This window comes from Tasmannia lanceolata, unplaced genomic scaffold, assembly GCF_043159265.1.
Source record: "Tasmannia lanceolata isolate RefF3 unplaced genomic scaffold, GAP_Taslan_0.1 ptg000054l, whole genome shotgun sequence".
Lineage (NCBI taxonomy): Eukaryota > Viridiplantae > Streptophyta > Magnoliopsida > Canellales > Winteraceae > Tasmannia > Tasmannia lanceolata.
The window spans coordinates 681440-704395 of record NW_027518731.1 but is presented as its reverse complement, the minus strand read 5'-3'; the positions used below and the strand labels follow the sequence as shown (position 1 = coordinate 704395).

Here is a 22956-nt window from a genome sequence, read left to right as displayed (position 1 = left end):
ACTTTTTGAGAAACTACGGTTGGATCGAATATCAAGGGTGGTATTTCCATCGTACCACCTTTACGTGTTTGTACACCCATCATCGTATAACTTCTCCTAATTTAATATACCTCAAATTGTCTACTCCTTTGGGCCTCTGGTTATTCTCTCCAAACATAATTCACAAATAATATTAATAATGATGATGATGATAGGGAAATGAAAAATGTGCCCCTTTTCTTTACATGGGACAACCAGCTTGTGTGTGCGTTGCAATCAGGTATGTTGAATCCTTCCCATGTGAAGTACATTAGCCCTTCTACAATCATAGATACACTCCAAGTAAAAAAGGTTTTTTTTTTTTTTTTGGGGGGGGGGGGGGGGGGAGGATGTATAATTTCCCTAACAATAATAACAACAACAACAACAACAATGACAACAATAATAATAACAATAACAGGGGAGTAATAAATCGACCCGTATATCTTAAATCGACCCCTTTATAGTGCACTGCTGTGAGAGAGAGAGAGAGAGATGGGTGGATTTATCACTGCCCATAATAATAATAACAATAATAAGGGATTTGCTACTGTCCATCGCAGAAGGCATTTTGCAGATGGTCTGCTGCATGCATCTAACAGCAGCCACAGAGACTCACTTTTCAGCAGATTTTGTCTTCATTCATAAGGTGGCTGCTGTCAAATGCAAGAGACCATTTTCGAAATGCCTTTTGTGATGGACGCTAGCAAATCCCTTATTGGGCTTTGCTAAAATGAAAGGTGTCTTTGCAGAAACCCAGGTCATGTCATCCTACCATAGTTATAAGCTATAGCGGCAATGAAAAATGCAAAATTGGAATTTAAAAGTGACGTGGATCCAATGGGGCGCCCTTGCGGGTTGATTTTACAAGGTGCCGTTTAGGTTTGCATTTCTCATATAATGATGATGATGATAAGGGATTTGCTAGGGACCATCGCAGAAAGGCATTTCACGCCTAGTTGTTGCATGTGAGAGCAGCTACCTCAGATGCATTCAATGAATTAAGACAAAATCTGCTGAAAAGTGAGCCTCTGTGGCTGCTCTCACATGCAACAGACAGCCGTGAAATGCCTTTCTGTGATGGTCACTAGCAAATTCCTAATAATAAATTATTATTATTATTAATATTATTATTAGGTATAGGACCTCGTTTTGGGCTCCACAAAGAAAACTTAACCTTGATATTAGTCTAAGTATCTCCATTTGGCAGGGGACAAATATCATCATGTGGCCCACCGGATCAATGGTCCGGATTACACTCAGATTCTGTATGGGACTCAACTCAATGTTGATTGTTAGGATTCAATTTTGAGGCAATTGCTTAATGTGATCTTCGGGCTGTGGTGCCAATGGGCCGGACTGAATTACAGGCCTAGGCAAAAAATGAATAGTGCGGGAGTCAGGATCCAGCCTAATAACAAGGTAAAATTTGGATCCGATTAACTTGTGAAAGCCCGTTGACCTACATGATGATCGTGACCCCTAACAAACATGTCCAGCTAGTCGAAAGGGACCCTTAAAATTAATAAAATAAAATAAAATAAAACACCTGCCCCGAAGGCACGCGGTGTGGTTCTCCATGTAGGAAGAACGCGTAATTAGAGGTGTCATTAACAATTATAATAACATCGATGATGATGATGATGATAATAAAATTATTAGGTTTTTTGTTTCTATGGGCTTCTTCAATTCATCCCCCCTACAATTCCAAGTTCTATATATCCTTGTTCTTTTCGGGGTGTGTTTTTTAACTACTTAGAAAATGCAAGCAATCCAACCCCATGGAGGGTGGTGTAATGGAGGTCATGTAAGAAGGAAAAATATGGTCTAGGGTGCCTGTACAGGGATTTATAAGCTTTGTGTCACCGATCAAAGTCATTAGATTAATCAGCTTTTTATTTGGGTAAGTGAAGTCATTAAGTAAATCATTTTTATATGGGTTTTGTTGGGTTATATTGATAATTAAATTAATCATTTTTTTATATTTAATTAGTTTTTTGGAGTTATATTGATTGTCAATGATAAACATCATTGGCCCAAGTAATTAATTCCAAGTGGTAAGCATTTTTTTTACCCAGTGCATGACTCGCATTACACGTTAAAGACAATTATAATGGTATCATTGTGTATAGAGATTGAATAATTTTCATATTTTTTTTATTTTTTTTATGTTTTCTAAGCTTGCTGACTTCAAATCCGTTATGAAAGACCCGTTAATTAACAGACATTATATAAAAGGTTAAAGTGTTAAACAAAAATTAAAAAATTATTAGAAACTGAAGATTCAAAAGAGGGCATATAATATTGTTTCTATAGGGTAAAGTGGGGCAGTACTAGCTTGGTACTTAGTAATTTATTTTTTCTTCACTAATTGACTATGAGAGAGAGAGAGAGAGAGAGAGAGAGAGATGCATGAGAGTAATAATTCTAAAATACTTGGGAGGGAGAACTCTGCCAGAGAGAGAGTATTATTAGAAAGGTATAAAACCTATATGAATGATTTGTGACTTTTAGGGAGAGACTGATCTTATATTTAACTATTGATTTTAATTAGAAACGAGATTAGTAGATACAAAATCGACTAGAGAGAATAACTAAAAAACTATTTTATTTAATTGAAGTGTCGTACTCTGTATTACGTCCGCTGCTCTCTCTCTCGCTCTCTCTCTCTCTCACACACACACACACCTGTAAACCGCTACCAATGTAAGCAGCATACACCAATCCTATTGGAGACAATAAGCTAGTTGCCACAAATCATACACACGTAAATTAACTGCGGCAGCTCATTCATGGAAAAAAAACCCAAGAAATATATGCAAGCAATAAAAAAAAATATAGAGGAAAATAATCATAAAACACGTAACAAGAGATTTAATCATAAGCTTTTCTTCTTGGATGCCAAATCTTGGGGAGGGGGGATCGTGTTTAGAAAACTTTCGTTGTTTTCGAAGATAATTAAACAATTTAAAGCATGAACAGACTAGAAATTAAATGTAAACCCAAAGCAAGGAAGGGATAAAGATAGAGAAGACAGCAATGGCAAGTGCACCAGGGATTTTATTGTGGTTCGGCACAAATCGGCTTACATCTACTCAGGAGATATGCCCTCCCGTGCTTCCACTATCCGAACTTTTTACAGGTGAAGTCCGAACCGTTTACAATCAAGCTTTATCCCAAGCTTGCCAAGGTTCTTCCAATGCCTCTTCACCAATTCAAGCTTTATCCCCAAGCTCGTCACCAAGGATTGATAAGGTGCCCTCTACCAATTCAAGGATTGACAAGGTGCCCTCCACCAAATTATAATAAAAGTAATCCTCTCAAAGGAGGTGTACAAGTGAAAACTCCCTACAAATCTCTCAATAAGATATACAAGTGAAATCCTATATCTATTCCCTCAAATGATCAACAAATAATGGTACAAAGGTGTTAAACACCTTATATAATCATCAAAGATGGCCCATGAGTATTCTGCTTGTTTTTAGGGCGGGTCATAGAACCCTTATATTAGAACACTAAACTAGCCATTATAGGGCTGTTAACAACCAAAATGGATGAAGCCTAAGCATCCGCCCAAGTAGTCGTTAGGCTCTGGGCATGTATCCAGACCCTCTGCCCAATGTTTTGGGCATTTTTCCTTTATTTTTTGCTTTTTTTCCTTCTGGTTTACACAATTACTTTCTGAGACACATATCTCCTTCGTTTCTTATCGAATTTTGATATCATTGTGCTTCCCGGAAACCTTAGAGAGTCTACTTTCTAGTAAAAATACTTCAAAATAGTTTGAAAATTTTCTGGTGTCCTTATCCACCTATCACTAAGAGAGACTAGAATTATACTCTAAGACTTGACAAAAACTTCTTCTAAACTTTGACGGTTCTAGTTTGAGGAACCTGTGGCCTGTGAGTATTGGAGGTGTTAGCCCAAGTGGTAACTCAAGAAGGGGGTGAATTGGGTTTTAAAAACTTTTCCCCTGTTAAAACTTAGTTAGAAAATTAAAACAAATAACAAAGTAACAAATGAAACTTGGATGATAAAAATACAAGTGCAAGAGATAGATAAAGAGTAAGAGAGAGTGCACCGATATTTTATAGTGGTTTGACACAGACTAGGCTATATCCACTCCACGAATATCCCCTTAATTGCTTCCAATAACTTAGCCTTCTTACGGGTGAAGTCAAAACCTATTACAAGCTTATATCATCAAAGCCCCGCTGGGTCTCATCGACGATCCCAAGCTTGACTTCAAGGGTCTTCTTGGCTCCCTCCTCCGATTACAAAGATGAAGAATCAAAGCCTTCTCAAAGGCAAATACAACAATAAGCTCACTACAAAACGCTCTCAAGGATTTACAATTGAACGCCTACTCTAATTCCTTCAAAAATTATCCAAATAGAAGTGAAGGGGTTTAATCACTCAAAAGTGTGTTCAAATAGGGTTTTAGAGTGAGTGTTAATGGTTTGTCGGGGTGAAACCCCTTTATACAGAAGATCAAAGCCAAAACTAACCATTATGGTCCTCTAACAACTAGTTAAAAACTAGCCACTCTAGCAATCTTCAGATGTCTGAGCAGAAGTCTGATGAAGGTCGGATCCCCTTTTCATTTTAACCTTCCCGTTTGGCTTATGGGATATGGTCTACTTGGTTTCTTAAACATGTTTAACTTTAGACCATTGTAAGTGCCTATCAAAACAAGACTTAGAGGATTGCAAAGGGTTGAACTATTGGGCTTACAGGGAGCATTCTTAGGGACACGTATGGATTAACTAAGTGGGACTTTTCAAGGACTATCGGAATCAGAGATTCAAATGAGGTGGAAGTTAGGGTGATCCTTCAGGGCATTAGATTGTTGGTGGGTAGGGAGATAGACAATCTTACTATGGAGGGAGATTTCCTCGATGTGGGAGATCTCCCAGCCTCTAGGGATTTTCAGAGCTCATTAATGAGATCGTGGATCGCATGGGGGCCACTTAGTTCGCTTTCATCATCTCAAGAGGTCAGTGAATGGGGAGGCAGACCATCTTGCTCTTGCCGAAGTGTCTAGATCAGCATCAAAGATTTTTTATTTCTTGCCCCCTTGAGCATTGGCGTATTTTTAGTGGGTTGCTTCTTTTTTCTTTGTTCTTTTAGCTTCCTTGACTGCCTCGGTCGTGGTCTGCCTTCCTAATAAAATTTTGCCAATTCAAAAAAAAAAAAACAAAACAAAAACAAAACATAAGAGATTTACATGGTTCAACCACATTTAGGTTTACGTTAAAAAAACACAAGAAATTTACATGATTCACCCACACTTAGGTTTACGTCCACAAAATCCCACAAGAAACTTATCAAAGTAAAACTTGTTCTTTCTTCTATGTGCAATAACAACGTTCAATTTCTTTCCTTTAATGTCTAAAAATTGGCATAGATTTTTTTAGAGATTTAATGCTTTTAGAAATTTTATGTTTCACCAGGAGATTGAGAGTTCAGACGGTCAAAAACAAACAAGCCTCCTCATGGACGCTTGGGGTTATGGGTTTGATCCAAACACAACCCACTAAAGAAAGTAAAAGCAAAATAGGAAACACCAAAAAATGCACACTAAGAAAAGCACTTCTTATGAAAAAAACCATGAAATGACACCCATCAGGGCTACATTCAACACCTCTAAATGATAATTTACAAAGAAACGTTGACATCAATACGTAACGAGAAACAACCATGTCATGCAAACCACAAATACCATTGCACGTACTTTTCTTCCTTTCAAGGATAGATAAGAAAGCCAATCAGCTTATGCTTTTTTTTTTTTTTTTGGTTTTTGGGTTTTTTGGTGTGGGGGTTTGACACTTTCAAATGGATAGACCCTTCTAAACAACTAAGTGATTAGATCATCTTGTAGGGCCCATGATTCTTCACATGGTCACTGCAGCTTGGAACCTTGGTTCCTTTGGGAGGAACTTCTGCTTGGCATAAACTGACATGTAATCCCCAAAAACAAACTTTGGGTATGCTTGAGCATCTTCAACTGTTAAGGAATTCTGAAGCTCTGGTGCTGGGGCAATGGTGGCCTTCAGAGATGGATTATAGAATGAAGCAATGGATCTCCTATTGCCATTTTTCAACGCCAACACGCGGTGCCACACGCTCTTATATCGGCCGTTGCTTAGGACTTCGATCTGATCCCCAATATTAATTACAATGGCATTGGCCATCGGTTGGACATCGACCCAATTTCCGTCCTTTAGGATCTGGAGGCCATTCACTTTGTCATCTTGGAAGAGTAAGATAACCCCGCCAGCATCGGTGTGGGCGCGGAGGCCGTTCACTAGTTCGGGCCGAGGGCAAGGTGGGTAGTGACTCACTTTGGTGCCAAAGAATGGCTGGTTTTCCGGTTCCTCGCCGCCACAGAAGGCCTTCTTCAAGTATCCCTTCTCCAGACCCAGATTCTCTTCCATGATCTCCATCATCTTCTCTGCAAGTTTCATCAGTTCTTTCCTGTATTCCATCATTGTTTCCCTGTTGTTGTCATAGCAAAACCATGTAACCAATACACCCATTAGAACTGCATAGTCTTTTAATGGATGGATGCATGAACAGAAACACATACATAGAAGATTATCTATGAAATTTCCTACTACTGCTATCTTGTTTTCATGTAAGGCTGTATTTGTATAATTGTATCAACTTTGTTTGATCAATCCAAGGTAGCTTGCCACCTTATGGAGATGAGTTTTAAGGAAGGCTAGTTAATTAGGTGGAAAATATTGATGGGATTTCCGCATTTAATGAAAGCTCCTTTCTAAAGAATAAAAAAATAAGTTTGATTTATCTAAAAACCCATGGAGAACTTGCTAAAATGAGCTGTACGGGTTCAAGTGATAATCCCAACATGTGACAACAGTCCAATAGGACAGTTTTTAATAATTCCTACACTGAATATTATATACATCTTACTTGTTTTAGAGATAACACTCCTATCTTTGCTCTATATTTTTAATTTTGGTTGTTAGATGCTGTTACAGTTAAAGAACAGCTATGACTAATCAATCAAAAGGGTCTGTCTTTCCAGCCTTTTAAAATAAGTTTTAAAACCCAATTAGACATAGATTAGTTGTCTTCAAATGACAATATTATCTTTGTTGAAGAAAAAAAATAAAAGGCTGCTTTTCTTCTTAAGCAAAGATGTTATTGTCATTTGAAGAAAATTATTGTATATTTGATTGGGTTTCATATCTTATCTTAGAAGGCTAAAAAGAAAGACCCTTTAGTTTAGAACAATGAAAGCATTTAAATTAAACAAAAATTATAGAAGCAAAGAGGTTTTCTCAATGCTTACTTGAATTTGGGGGGCTGCGACGGCCATTCGTTATCGTCTAGAAGAGTAAAAACATCCTCCCAATCGACATTCTCCAACCGTTCGCTGTCACCATTGTTGCCATCCAACAAGTCATTCAACAACTGGACGGGCATCGAGTCCTTGAAGGCTTCGTCCCTTCCCAACTTGAAGCACTCTGAGCATACTTTCTTCACTCTCTCCAGCAACTCCAATGGAATTCCATGGTTTACCAACTGCAACAAGTAGAAAAATATTTTATTTCTTCTTCTTTTTTTCTGTGTGTGTGACATGGGGCATACTAGAAGAGGAAAGAAGTAAAGAAATAAGAAGAAGAAGAAGAAGTAGAACAAAAGATCAATCGATCAAATGAAGAAGGAACGATTGATTGATTGATCCATCGATCTAATGGATGCAAATTTTGGTGCAAACGAGAAGTCGTGTTCGATTCTTCGAACACAATCTTGTGGGTCAAAGGGATTAGATATGGTCGGTGGAGGATCGCCAATCTCATGGATGAGATTAAAGACCTCGGTTTGCATGATGTTTTTCTTTTTCTCTCATTCCTAGAAGTGCCAATGATTTGGCTGATCATCTTACCAAATTGACGCTTTTAGGGTCTGATTTTATACGGAGCAATGTTTACCTCCTGAAGTGCAATTGTAATCCTTTCTTATTGAATAAAATTGGTATATCTTTGTCAAAACAATTTCCTGCAAATGGGTATTCATCCAAATCAAACTAGATGTAATAGAATTGCCTAGTACCTGAAAGAATCCCCATTCTTCGCACCCATTATCGATCTGAGCCATTGTTTCGATCCTCTCCTCGCCGTTAAGCTTCGAAAAGTCGATAACCGGAATCGTCATTGGTGATCAAAAAGGACTAAGGGAACGAGTAGTAGGCGGTAGAAGAAGAAGAAGAAGAAGAAGAAGAAGAAGAAGCTATTGGTGGTGTAGAATTGCAACTGTGTGTGGGTTTTTATAGCAGAAACAATCTCAGATGTCAACTCTTATTTAAGAAAAAAAAAGGGCTAGGGGGTGGCTGTTGGACGGTGTCATTGAATAAAAAAATGCAAGGTCAATGCTTTGTGGTAGTCCACAACAAAAGCATCGTCCATACAGGTGATAGTCAAGTTTTATTTATGCTAAACCAGTTGTTCTTGGCACATAATGATCATCGATCTTGGCTGCGCATCTGGTGGGCCCTATAGATGTTCATCTTACAAAGATGACACTAATCGGACAATGATCCTAACCCGACAATCTGTACCATGTAAATGAATTAGTTAACAGTTGATGCAATGAACAAAAAATATGACTTTGAATTGAACCATACTTTTTATGCATAACCCGGTTGAGAAAACTTGCTAGCTTTAGTGTTTTTTATGCATGCTCCGGTTGAGAAATCCCCCTGACTCTTTCATACTTACTAGCTTCTCTCTCTCTCTCTCTCTCTCTCTCTCTCTGCCGCAATTGAGTCAAGATCTTTTTCTCACACATTTGTCCCCACATTCGGGTGTCCTAAAGGTGATCCTCCCTATTCTTCTTTCCATGGATAGCTCCCCATATCATGGATGACAAAAATTAGAAAAGATCTGCATTCCTTATTTCTATTCAGCAACACACGATTAGTTCCTTACAAGAAAAAAGATTAATATTGGTAGTGCTTTTTAAAAGTGTAATAGGGTACAAAAGTTTGAAAGAAAAATAAATAAATTGAGCATGCATCGTATAATTAACTAAAAGCGCAGAGTGAAGAGTGACATTACCAAAAGGAATGCCCCTATCATTTCCCATTTGTACATAGTATATACTTCCTACATATTTCAGTCGAAAAAATACCATGATCACTCAACTCGATCCTTTGCTCATTCGAGTCGACTCGGCTGAGTTTTAGTACTATGAATTTAATTAAACAGTTCCTTTACAATTCATTGATCGATAGTCCGATTGGGCTCTATGAGCTTGGAAATCGAAGGTGAGCCCACCGAATAGATGGTCCAGATCGTTGCGTTGACCATCGACCGTTGGTATCACCTAATTCTCACTAAAATAGGAGGGGCGTGGAAGGGGTGCACCGGATCATACGCCTTATTTATATTTTATTCATTTTGTCTTAGTCATGCAAGGAGAAGAAGAAACACATAAAACATCATTAGATCTATCTTAACATAAAAAAATTTAAGACTCTGTCTTGTTTCGATAGGCAATTTCTGCCGACTCGCTTTCCATTGAGTTGACTGTCCGGTATTATCTTGTGATTTTATCCCTTGACTTTCTGCATGAACATGCTTTCAGATGCCCAAACAAAAAAAAACAACTGAATTGAAGGCGTAGTTTGAGGATTAAGGAAGGCAACGATGGAGATAATTTTGATATATAAAGCCATTTCTACCACCCTAGTTTAATAATATTTTCTTCTCATTGTCAACTCCTCTTGGTCTTTGGTTCTCCTCCCCAAACATAGCCCACAAATAATAATAATAATAATAATAATAATAATAGGAAAAGGTTTCTGAGCTCAAGCTCAGAAACCCCATCTCCCATAGTTGTTTCAGTGATCCAACCCATTTAGTTTATAGGTTATAGTTAGGATTATGGTTATTATTATGGTTAGTATTATGGGTTATGGTTAGGGTTATGATTTGTGGAGGTTTAAAATTGATGGTTAGAAATTAAGCTCCTATAGATCGAATGGTTAGGATTATGGTTATGGTTATGGTTTGTTAAGAGCACCCTATCTATGTCAGGTCCTATAGGATGAATGGGTTGGATGAGTCAAACAACTATGGGAAATGGTGTATTATGAGCTCTAGCTCAGGCTGGAGCTCAGAAACCTCGCCCTCTAATAATAATAATAATAATAATAATAATAAGGGAAATGATAGAGACCATCGCGGAAGGCATTTCGCGGACGGGCTGTTGCATGGGAGAGCAGTCACATACTCTCATATATAGCTCTCTCATAGTCTCATGCAACAACCCACCTACGAAATGCCATCTGCGATGATCCCTAGCATAGCCCTAATAATAATAATAATAATAAGTGTAAAGTGTTTATGAGCTCGAGCTCAGATAAGTTATCTGAGCTCGAGTGTCAAAAACTCATGGGCCCACATTTTTCGGGTGATCTAAATCATTCATTTGAAAGGCCTTTATATGCATAGGGTGATTACAAAAAATCAGGTCCATAGGATCATCCTAACCTTTCCATTTGTGGAGGGACAAAATGGGTAGATCTGTGGAGAAACAGTATCCGTCCATTTTTGTCTCCACCTTTGGATGGGTTAGGATGATCCTATCGACATGATTTTTGGTACACACCCTATCCATGTAAGGGCTTTTCAAATGAATGCTTTAGATCACCCTAAAAATGTGGGCCCACATGAGTTTTTGACGCTCGAGCTCAGATAACCTATCTGAGCTCGAACTCAGATAACCTATCTGAGCTCGAACTCAGATAACCTATCTGAGCTCGAACTCAGAAACACTTTACTCTAATAATAATAATAATAATATGACGAAGAAGAAACGGAGGAGGAGAATGCTAAATTGAAAAGTGCCATTGCAAAAACCTAGCTCATGTCACTCTATCATGTAGTTATATGCAGTTGGGTGACATGGATCCAATGGGACACCCTTGTGGCGGTACCCTTCAGTTTATTATAATAATAATAATAATTATTATTATTATTATTATAATAATAATTATTATTAGGGAAATGATATCTGCGCCAAGTGATTTTGATAAACATGCGCTCCACTTGTTTGTCGTGCAGTATTTAAAGGGATGTCAGAGGATATTACGGTTCTCAAAAAGCGCTTGAAACCCTTTAAATGCTAGATGACAAACAAGTGGAGCACATGTTTATCAAAACACTGGGCGCATATATCATTTCACTATTATTATTATTAGGGATTGACCATCACAAAAAGGCATTTCGTGGTTGGCTATTGCATGTGAGAGCGTCCGCCACAAAATCTGCTAAAATGTGAGTGGCTGCTCTAACATGCAACAGCCTGCCACAAAATACCTTTCTATGTTGGTCCCTAGCAAATCTCTTCTTCATCTTCTTCTTCCTCTTCTTCATGTGGGAAGGATTCAACAAGCCTAGCTGGCTGTCCCATGCAAAGAAAAGGGGCGAATTTATCATTTCCCTATTATTATTAGAGGAATGCTAGACTGAAGGGAGCCCTAGCAAAAAGGAGATGGAAGGGCTTCCTCATTGGCATGTCACTCTAAAATGAAAAAGTCAAAGAATGTTAAAACGCCTGGGTGACGTGCAACCAATTGGAGAGCCCTTTCATCAGCTTTTTGCAAGGGCTCCCTGCAGTCTAGCATTCCTCGTATTTATTATTGGGGCTACCGTTGCTGCTATTAGTATTATTAATGGATTTGCTAGCGTCCATTGCAAAAGGCATTTGGCAGGTGGTCTGTTGCATCTTGCAGCAGCCACTGAGGCTCACTTTTCTGAAGATTTCGTCTTCATTCATGAGGTGGCTGCTGTGAGATGCGACAACCATGCGCAAAATGCCTCTGAGCAAATCCCTAGTAGTAGTATGAGTAGCAGTTTCCCAAGGTCCTGGGTTCCGTGAAGAGAAGCTAACATTAATTAATTTTTTTTAGGCTTTAATCTTAGCACGTCCATTCGGCATGGGAGATAATATGATGTCCCCATCAGATCAACGGTCCCTATTACACAAGTCCATGTGAGACTTAATGTTGTTTCTTAGGATTCAATTTTCACAACAATTGCTTCTGTGACAACCTTAATTATCGTGACCCCTAACGAAGGTGTCCAACAATGACTAATTAATTAATTAAACACCTGCCCACGAAAGGGTGTGGAGAAAGAAGGTGTAATTAGGGGCGTCATAACTCATAACTATTATAATAACATTGATGATGTTAAAATCGATGATATTTTCACCCTCCCTGCAGTACCCATTCGCCCCCCTTTTAACGTGATTTTGACGTCAAAAAGATTTAAAATTATTAGGGTTCTTTCCCCCAGGGAGCTTGTTCGATTCATCCCCCCTAGTGTGATTCCCTTCAATTCCAAGTTCTTTAATTATATCCTTGTTCTTTTGGGGACCCGTGTTTTTAACTATTTAGAAATGCAAGCAATCCAACCACATGGAAGGTGGTGTAATGACTAATGAAGGTCTTGTAAGAAGGAAAATATAGTCCAGAGTGCCTGTACGGGGTTTTAGATTTGAGTCACTAATCAAACTCATTAAATTAATCATTTTTATATCGGTAGGTTATTAAATTAATCATTTTTTATATGGGTCAATGATTTTTTTATATGGGTAGGTTATAAATTAATCATTTTTATATGGGTTTTGTTGGGGGTTATATAGATTATCAATGATAAACATCATTAGTCCGAGTAATTAATTATCAATAATATACATATTTTATCTCTTGCATGGCCCATTAAAAACAATAATAAAGGTATGATTATGTCTAGCCATTGATTATTTTTTATGTTTTCTCATCTTGCCGACTTTGAATCCGTTATGAAAGACAGTTAATTAACAGACATCATTTTATAACCTCTTTAATACTTCAGGCCTTCCGGATTTAATTTGCACATAATCATTGTTAATTGTTAATTGTTGTGAAAAGGCCGATCTAGGGTTGGGTGGAAATCCAAAAAAAAAATAAAAAAATCAAACAAGCATAATTTAATATAGAAGTTTCATCGTAACACGGAAACTATTACAACTTCCATAGATTGGAGGGTTGGGATCATCCTATGGAAATGATTTTTAGATCACAACGTATTTACGTTGTGGCCCAACAATTGGACGGTTTGGATCATCCTATAGTGTGGGCCGTACATGTTGAAAAATATTGAACCCACCCCATATAAAAACTCTACAAAAGGTTCAAAACCATGATCACAACAAATCCAGAAATAATTTGGGATTGAGCCCCTATCTCCAATGGTCAAAGCTTTGGTCTTCAACCTTAAGGTGGGAGGTTCTATTCCAGCTTATGCTCAGCCGAAAAAACAGTGGGGCCCACATTATATAGGTGATCCAAACCATTCATTTGTTGGTCCCTGATGTAGATAGGGTGTGCCCTAAAGTCTTCTTCATAGGATGATCCTAACCCTACTATCTGTCGAGGTTTAAAATGGACGGCATAGTATGTAAACCTCCACGGATCGAAGGGTTAGGATCATCCTATGGAGAACATTTTCTGGGCACACCCTATCTACGTTTCGACCAGAAAATAAATGGTTTGGATCACCCAAATAATGTGCACCATATAATTATGGAATCTGATCTGTAAATATTAAAGGAACCATAACAGTAATAAGCACAAATCAGATGCATACATGGCATGAGAAATCACTTTAGACACATGATCTATGGAGTTTTAATCCAGTAAAATAGGAAATAACAGAACAGCTCTATTCAAAAGAACGCTAAAATTCATCAATGATTAAATGATAGGATGAGTTGGTAATCCACCGAAAGTTGTGGTATGTCAAAATGTCAACTCCATGGCATACACAAGCTAGCCAGCACCCATAGTATCACGCCAGAGCTGTAGACATTGCATCTGTAAGAAATTAGCATCCTCTTCAATATCAATTAGAGACAAAATAAAAGTATCCGATTTTGGATTATTTCTTTCGACCCAACATATTAATATAGAGAATTTGACCACATTCTGAGGACCACCTGCACCACTAGATAATCAAATATGGCTCAATGTAACTGTATACTTGAGAATAATGAGATTTAACTTTCGACTAGATCTCTCATTAATCACATCTGCAACAACCAGTACTATTTAATTTGATCAAGGTGAAACAGAGTAACAGAAATATCACAATAGCCCTATTTCTTTGGAGCCAATATATTCATACATAGAATTGATCACATGAAGAGGACCACTGCACCACCAGATGACCAAAGCATTTCATTATAAAAAAAATTGGTTATATTCTCGAATGTCGAAGGATCTAAAAGACGGCAAATCATAAAGCATGAGTTCATAAGAAAAAAGGGATTTTAAAACTATTGATAAAAGATAACTAATAATTATATACTTAAAAATGAAAGTAGCTATGTTTTTCTACATCCTAGTCGTAGCAAGCAGTGACTCTTGCCTTGCTACCCATAAATCCCACGAACTATTGATCAAAGACATGAGGGTTGCCACTTTCAAGCAAAGGTTCTAGACTCAATATTATTTGTTGTACAATTCCACGAACAGTTTATTGGACTTAAAATTGTAATTGATTTTTAGTCCAATAATCAGATTTGGTCTCAAAATCAATTCTCTTAATCCAAAACAAACAGGGAGTTAATGGATTTGATATAGAAAAAAAAAAACAATATGGCATCAAAGAGTCTTATCACTATTCTTATTTAGGATATCATCCCATCCACTTCAGCTTGAAAAATGTGGCAAGTTGCCTGGGGCTGGCCTGCTCTGTCTCATATTTAGATTGAAATTGGTCATGTTTGAATGGGTTGGCTTAATTTTCATGGACATTTACTTATTGAGCGAAATCAGCACTAGGACCTAATTCCAAAGCACCTTGAAAACAAAAGCGAATCCTTAAAAAAATGATTTGTAAGCAATAAAATAAGCATTTCCTATGCATCAACATCATGCAGACCAGCTATACCTAAATGTAAACAAAACAGGTGCAACCGTCAAGATTCTGACAAACATAATATCAAACACATAAGGGGTTGCTTTAAAGCTAAAATCTACTTCAAAATGGAATACCAAATTTCTTGTTACTTTAAACATCCTTTAATGGGGTAGAGAACTGGATGCATAATGCATAAGAACAATAAGAAATAAGAGAGAATGATAAAACAAGAATACTCTATATGATAAGGATTGCGGAATCCATGTCGTAGTAACTTGGAAACACAAATGAAATTAGATAAGAAAGGAAACGAAATGAAATTTACCTCATATTAAAACTGCAGTTATCACCGTCCAAAAAGAGGCTTGAGGCGTGACATGTCGCCTTCGTCCTCCCACTCCAACCCTTCAAACAATGCTTCTTGGCCACGAATCTTTTCAAGTTTAGGTGCGTTCTGGGGTCTTACCGGGAACCTCTTTAAATTTGGGCAATGGAATACCCAAATCGATTTCAAGGAAGGGAAATCTAGATGGCAGCAGAGACTTGTAAGCTTTGGGAGATCGAGTAACTCTATAGTCTCTAATCGAGGGAGCAGAGTCTCTTTATCCACCACACCCAATTCCTGCTCCTCTTCCTCTCCACTTATTATCACCTCTATTTCTCCACACCCTTCTACACGGAGGTATTCCAATTGTTGAAGGCAATGTGCAAGAACAGGGGAGAATAGACATCGCAAGCTAGGGCAGTAATCCACAGTCAAGCGGGTTAGGTTGTGGAATGTCCCAGTTGGTGGTATGGCCCCCTTCCATATACACGACAGTTTGGGCAGAGTCAATAATTCCATTTGTTTCAATGTAGAGAGAGGTGATGTAGTAATAGCAGCATGAATCTCTTCTCTCATCCCCTCTTCGTACTCAAATAACTCCTCTAACTCTGAGCACCTTTCTACTGTGAGTTTCTCCAAGCTTTGCAATCCTTCAAGCTGATCATATGATAGGATATTTTTTAATTTCCTACAACAACGAATGTTCAGCTCTATCAGGTTCCCAAAGAATCTAATAGGAAGCGGGCCGTGACAGATTTTCTCTAACTTCGCCATGCCAGAGAGGTCCAATCGTTGCAATATCATAAAGGCATTTGGTGGAACCCGATGAGATTCTTCCACCGTATTGGTGAAATGTTCCATTTCGTCACAATCGTAGAGATTGAGGCGCTTCACGCTGTTGAAAGAAACGCCTTCATCATCCAGGAGGTGTACAATATTGGATTTGGAGACGCTCTTCAATTCAATTTCTTCGCTTCTTTCTAATAAGAGTTTAACCCACTTTGATAAAGGGTATGAAATTATGTTGATGGATGTACACTTGTCGTAGTCGCTAGTCGAGTACCCTTCGTCCCACACGCAGATGCGGAATTTCTTTAGTTTCTCCCAAGAGCCGGGGACTTCTAGAGACAAACAATTCACGTCTTTAATACGGATGTATAGAACGGTCAAGCGAGCCAAAGATGCCACCTCATCAAAGCTTGCTTTACTTCCATCACCGCTGCTGCCTCTTACCTCCCACTTATTGAAGCTATCTCCCATGTGCAATTCTTCTAATTTAGTCAACCTTGAAATGACATTTGGTGCCACCATTGTAAGATCACCACTCCCTGTCAAGTCCAAAACCTTCAGATTGGATAATTGCCCTATTTCTATTGGCAATTCTTTGATGTTAGTTCCCCTTACGCTAAGTACTTCAAGTTTCTCCAAACCTCCAAGTAGGGATATGCCATCTAAACGCCTGCACCCATCTAAGCATAGTGTCTTGAGGTTTTTTAAGTACGGTGGTGATGGGGGCAATGATGAAATCAAGGTATTGCTTAGATCCAAGACGACAAGGACTTTCATTCCTTCAATGAAATTATTTGGAATTTCTTCCCAACCATTCATTTGTTGTAGTAATAAGGTTGAGAGACGTGGGCAATTCGGCGGCTCAGGGAGAATACCAATTGAAGTTCCCATAAGTGAAAGCCTCTTGCATTCATCCAAATTCTCTGGCCACTCTGTCAGTTCCAGCCCCACTTTAACTAGAAACCCGTGCTCTTTTCTTGATGCGATCAGTATGGCCACATCTCTAACAACATCGTGCATTTTTACACAACCTACATAGTCACTGTCTAACAGCAAACAAGAATCCTTAAGTTTTTCAACCAAGGTATGTATTCTATCCCATGCTTCCTCAAAATTGTTGACATCCTTGAAAACCCTCTCCCCCGTCATGTATCTCATCAATACAACCACTTCAATGTCATGATCTTCGGGAAAGACACAACAAAACAAGAAGCACAACTTTGCTTCCTCACTTCCGATGTAGTTGTAACTCAGCTCGAGACGAGAGTACAGCTCTTTATCAACACCCTCTATGTTTCTTGCAGAAGACTGCTTTAATTCTCTCAATGCATTAGCCCAAATTGATAAGTCTTTGCCTTTTAGTGCCCTTGCAACCGTGACAATGGCTAAAGGCAAGCCCTTACATTCTTCAGCAACTTCCCTTGCCAAACTCTGCAATTCATCAGTTTCCACAACTTCTGCTTTCTCTTTGAATAGATTCCATGAATCTTGTTCAGATAAGACTTGGACTTCGATATTTTTCTGGCAATTCATCATGAAACATACATCTAATCTCCGTGTTGTCATTATAATTTGGCAGCCCTTTTGTGTACTTCCGGAGGGGATTCCGACCTTTGTTAAGTCCAATCTATCCCACAAATCGTCCAAGATTATGAGTACCTTCTTTTCTTGCTTTAATCTCTTCAACAGTAGGTCCGCCCGCACTTCTTCATTATTTTCTTCAAATTTCAAGCCTAATTTCTCAGCAAGTTCACCTTGGATCCTCTTCAAGTCTTGGTTTTGGGAAACAGTGACCTTTACAACCTCATCACACAGCTTTTCATCCTTAGCTTGCTTTCCCACCTGTTCCACTAGAGTCGTCTTGCCAACACCTCCCATCCCATATACCCCGATGATGTTGAGTCTCTCCTCTTTTATTGCCTTGATGACCAGCTTCTTAGCTGATTCTGTGGATTCAAAAGCCTCAAATTCTCCTGTTGGGTTAAAGCTTGGACAAGGGCGGGGAGTTGATACATGAGCGAAATCCCCACTTGCTAGTAGGCCATCAACGTCAACCATCTTCTTCGTTGCTTCTCTACCTAGAGAATAGCGCGAGCTGAAATTAGGACACCATCCCTTGAAACATCTCTTGTTCTCCTTCATCCCCTCTTCCAATCCCTCCGTGATTGCCTCAATGTCATCTACTTGTTGTAGCCATAACTGCACTACACCATTGATTTCTTCTCCATTCCTCTCAGCTGCGTTCACTAATCGTTGCACAACATCTCTCCTCAACCTTAGATTTTTAACTTTGAGTTGAAGTTTTTCAACACTCTTTTTATAGTGAACAAGATAATCAACACTGCGCTGAAGAGGACCATATAAAATCTTCGCCACTTCTAAGATGAATGTAGCTACATCAGCCATGATGTTGGGACAAAACAAGGGATCTCAAAGAGGAAAGTAAGAGTGGAAGGAATAGCAAGTAGATGAGAAGCTCAAGGAACTGAAGAAATGTCTGTGTAGCTATTAGTCTTTCTTCTTCTTGCAAGAGATCACTTTGAGAGGCAAAAAGAAAAAGTCTCAAAACCTATACTATCTCCACCATGCAATTTACAAAACATGATCATTATTGCATACTTTCTTTTTCGATTCTTTCATTTTATTCTTTTCTTTTTTGTGTCTACTATGGCAAAGTGGTCCCATCTTTGATTGATCGGAACCCTCCATCTAATAGGCCTTAATTTGGATCATGATTTCTTAAAGGCCTATCTAGGCTTTCCATTAATCACAATGGGGTCGCCCGATTTGTACAAGTTTCTAACTTAAGTTTTGCCTTACTATCAAAACTTTTAGGAGTGGAGTTTTTATATGGTGTAAGCCCCTATAGTCAAGTATTTTTGAAAAATTACTGTACGGATTACACTCTAGTATAATCCAAACCGTCCATTTGATGTGCCAAAAAAATCATTTCCATAGGATGATCCTAGCCCTATGATCATTAGAGGAAATTCATATTATTGGAACCTCTATAAGTAGTTCTAGCCCTATGATCATCAGAGGAACTTCATATTATTGGAACCTCTACAGATAGGTTGGTTGGGATCATCCTATGGAAATGATTTTTTGCGCTCAATGTATTTACGTTGAGGCCCATATAAAGGACGGTTTGGATCATCCAATGGTGCAAGCCGTAAGGTACTTTTAAAAAAAAAATACTCAACTATATCATTTCTATTTTTTTGAAAAAAAAAATGGTATAAGCCCTTTTTTTCTACTAAAAAATGGGCGTAGAATTTGCTTTACGCCCGTGGAAGAAAGGAGTCTAGACAAATTTGTCACCATTTATTGAGCATCTTTTCCCATCTTTCTTTATTTCTTTTCTTTTCTTTTCTGGAAATGGACCCCCAAAACATTGATCAATAAATATCTTGTAACAGACTTACATATATGTTGCTTGCTTTAATCCCTGGTTGGCCATATATTTGATTTGGATAGTTGTTAATGGGTTTCCTCTGAAATTTAAGGGATTTCACCCAAAAATCTAGATATTGAATAATTACTTAATATTTTCCCTAAATTTCGGCTAAAATTCTATACGAGATAAAATTTTATTTTATTGTATTTCGTCGGATTTCGAATGAAATTTCGAGCGAAAATTAATCCGAAATTTCGGTTTCGTTGAAGGCCGAAACGCATTCCGAAACCAAAATTTGAAACCATGGGAAAAATTGCCAATGGGGAGACCAAAATACTTGAATTGCCAACGAGGGACACTCTTTTGAAAAATTATATAGGGGGTCAAAAACTGAATTTGTGGGAAAACCTTACCAAAATACCCCTAGGGGTTATCAAGTCTAAAATGGGGTTATCAAGTCTAAAAAAGGATTATTAAATTCATAGAGCTCTTGTTTAGACTTGATGTTGTCACCTTGTGGGGTAATTTTGATGTAGCCGCATACAGCTGAAGTGCGAAAATAAACCACAAGAATAAGAAATCGTAGTCCTACAATAGCAAAATAGAGAGAAAAAGAAGAAAACTCCAAGAGTAGATGTCTTCTCTCTTAATTCTTTAATTGATAATAAAAAACAAAAGTCTCATTACAGGTCTCATTCACCCTCTTTTATAGATTAAGAGGGATTATAAAAATGGAATCATACATGCAAAAAAGATATATCTAAAATCGGCACCTTCATATTAAAGGCAAACTAAAAAGTAAACTCAATCCTAAATGACCTTATTTAGTTATGCATCGAATGGACATATTCCTTATTTGGCATGGAAATAGAAATAAATCCGTCGTACAAAATGGAAATAAATCCATCTAAATGACATGTAGGAAAATGGAAGCAAATCAGCCCAATGATTTGGGCTGCATCAAATCTCTCTCTCTCTCTCTCTACTATTATTATAAATTTCTAACTTTAGTCACCATCTAGTCAGCATCCTCTTTTCCCATCTCTGTATTTCTTTTCCTGTCTTTTCTTTTCCTTCTTTTCTTTTCTTCTTGGGACATCAACCCAAAACATTGCTGTATCAGAAGTACATATATGTTGCTTGCTTTATTTTCTGGTTAGCCGTGTGTTTGATTTTGAAGGGTGTTACTTTTTCTTACTTTTGATTTTTCTTTACTATCTCCACTAGGCAGTCTGCAAACATGATCTTTGTTGTAGACTTTCTTTTTTGGCACTTTTCTTTTTTTTTTTTTTTTTTTTAACACCCATTAAAGGAGGTCACAAGTGATCGAGGTGCTCCCATCTTTGATTGATCGGAACCCTCCATCTAATAGACCTTAATTTTCTTAAAAGGCCTATCTAGGCTTTCAATTTATCACAACGGGGTCGCTCAATTTGTACAAGTTTCTTAGGTTTTGCCTTGTTCTCAATTTTTATGAGTGGAGTTTTTATATGGTGTAAGCCCCTATAGTCTAGTATTTTCAAAAAGTAGTGTACTACACTCTATGGTGATCCAAACCATCCATTTGATGGGCTACAATGTAAATAGAGTGTGCCAAAAAAATCATTTTCATAGGATGATCCTAGCCATATGATTAATATAGGAACTTCATAATATGGGAATCTCTATAGATCGGAGGGTTGGGATCATCCTATGGTAATGATTTTTGAGGCACAATGTATTTACGTTGTGGCCCATCAAATGGACGGTCTGGATCATCCTATGGTGCAAGCCGTTCAATTCTTTTTTGTAAAATACTGTCCTATACGGGCTTACACCATACCATTTCTATTATTTTGTAGTTTTTATATGGTGTAAGCCCCCATTTTATAATGAATCACTAGTACGGAGAAATCTTAAATGATGCTCTTTTCTCCTCATCCTTGATCAAGAAGCACAGATCAAGCACCCATTAGCCAATCCTCCTTGTCTCCGTTGATTCTTTGAATGTAAAATGGGCATAAAATAAAACATAAGCCCATTTGTTTATACTTAAAAGTAGGCGTAAAATTTGTTTTACTTAGGCCCATGGAAAAGATGGAGTCTAGATAAAAATGGTGATGCTACGGTCTTGAGTTGGAACCAGCCTAGGTATGGGAATAGGTGGGACCCAGCTTGGTGTGGAATGGACCCAGCTTGGTGCGGGATGTCGCCTTGTGGGGTTCTCTCTCTCTCTCTCTCTCTCTACTATTATTCTAGCTTTAGTCACCATCTATTGAGCATCCGCTTTTCCCATCTTTTCTTTAATTCTTTTCTTTTTTGGGAAATGGACCCAAAACATTGCTGAATAAGTACCTTGTATCAGATTTACATATATGTTGCTTGCTTTAATTCCAGGTCGGCCATGTATTTGATTTGGATGTGTGTTATGGGTTTCCATCATTTTTTTTGTACTTTTGATATTTCTTTACTATCTCTACGTGGCAATTTACAAACTTGTTATTGTTGCTGACTTTCTTTTTTTTACTCTCTCATTTTATTGTTTTCTTTTTTTTGTCCACCCTTTGAAGGAATTCACAACTGATCGATGTGTGTCTACTATGGCAAAGTGGTTCCATCTTTGATTGATCGGAACCCTCCATCTAATAATAGGCCTTAATTTGGATCTCATATGGCCAATAAATCATGATTTATTAAAGGCCTAACTAGGCTTTTGATTTATCAGGGTCTCTAGATTTGTACAATTTTCTAACTTAGTTTATGCCTCATTCTTTCTCAATTTTTACCGGGTAGTGATAAATCGATCCCCATATATCTTAAATCAACCCCTTTTAACCTAAACGTTAGGGCGTGTGAATAAAGTTTTCATCTGCCGTTAAACACCGTACAAGTCTACAACTCACAAGCCCTAACGTTTTCCGTTAAAATGGGTCGATTTAAGATATATGGGGGTCAATTTATCACTCCCCTTTTTAGGAGTGCTTCTATTGTTTTGTCCTTTTCTTTTACTAGTGAGAAACCCCTGCGATGCCCGAGGCCACAAAGAAGACAAAAAAAAAATGTAGATCAAAATTCAAAGAAATAAAATCTTAATAAATGATTAGTGAGATCTTTCCGCATAGATAGAATTTGGTGATCATTTACTTTGGAGCTTAGGCCTTGTCTTCCTTTTGCATTGGCCCTGCATATTTAGGTCTGCGAGATGGTATTTGATGGGACATAAATACGGTGGGACCCTTGAATCTCACCATGTGTTGCCCATGCAGCGGAGGAATCTAATCATGATTAGGAAAGACATTAATACACGATAAGACCACGTGATTCTGCCACGCGTCACCTACCCGCGTCCAAAAGCTCCATCATCACAATTATGGGCAAGATTACACAACAAAACCACGCGCGCTGTCGAACCAGGGGGGGCAGCCCAATCCAACGAAAGAAGGTTTTCTCTCTGTAATGATAAGAAAGTCCACGTGGCGCCCCTTAAAGAAGATTTGCATGCGAGA

At 38.1% G+C, this 22956-nt stretch overlaps 2 protein-coding genes across 3 annotated transcripts; both read right to left on the bottom strand.

The window, feature by feature from the left end:
- Positions 1 to 5592: 5592 nt before the first annotated feature.
- LOC143864801 (1-aminocyclopropane-1-carboxylate oxidase-like) lies at positions 5593 to 8280 on the bottom strand. The gene is made up of 3 exons (XM_077375633.1): positions 8101 to 8280; positions 7337 to 7569; positions 5593 to 6516 (listed from the first exon to the last, which is right to left on the bottom strand). The coding sequence occupies exons 1-3, from the start codon at positions 8200 to 8202 to the stop codon at positions 5913 to 5915; spliced, it is 939 nt and encodes a 312-aa protein (XP_077231748.1). The 5' UTR covers positions 8203 to 8280; the 3' UTR covers positions 5593 to 5912.
- A 5383-nt stretch (positions 8281 to 13663) lies between these two features.
- On the bottom strand, positions 13664 to 18599 carry LOC143864683 (putative disease resistance protein At4g27220). Of its 2 annotated transcripts, none has more exons than XM_077375432.1 (2): positions 15286 to 18599; positions 13664 to 13912 (listed from the first exon to the last, which is right to left on the bottom strand). In XM_077375432.1, the coding sequence occupies exon 1, from the start codon at positions 18478 to 18480 to the stop codon at positions 15307 to 15309; it is 3174 nt and encodes a 1057-aa protein (XP_077231547.1). In that variant the 5' UTR covers positions 18481 to 18599; the 3' UTR covers positions 13664 to 13912; positions 15286 to 15306. The 2 variants fall into 2 exon arrangements, with proteins under 2 accessions (XP_077231547.1, XP_077231546.1); XM_077375431.1 differs by having other exon boundaries at positions 13664 to 13897.
- Positions 18600 to 22956: the final 4357 nt, after the last annotated feature.

What these genes read in the sequence shown, in the direction of transcription:
- LOC143864801 (XM_077375633.1), bottom strand. Translation starts at nt 8,202, where the DNA reads ATGACGATTCCGGTTATCGACTTTTCGAAGCTTAACGGCGAGGAGAGG. An exon ending in AAGAATGGGGATTCTTTCAG is followed by an intron (nt 7,570 to 8,100) that starts GTACTAGGCAAT and finishes TACTTGTTGCAG; the next exon opens with TTGGTAAACCATGGAATTCC. An exon ending in TCGCAGCCCCCCAAATTCAA is followed by an intron (nt 6,517 to 7,336) that starts GTAAGCATTGAG and finishes TGACAACAACAG; the next exon opens with GGAAACAATGATGGAATACA.
- LOC143864683 (XM_077375432.1), bottom strand. Translation starts at nt 18,480, where the DNA reads ATGGCTGATGTAGCTACATTCATCTTAGAAGTGGCGAAGATTTTATAT.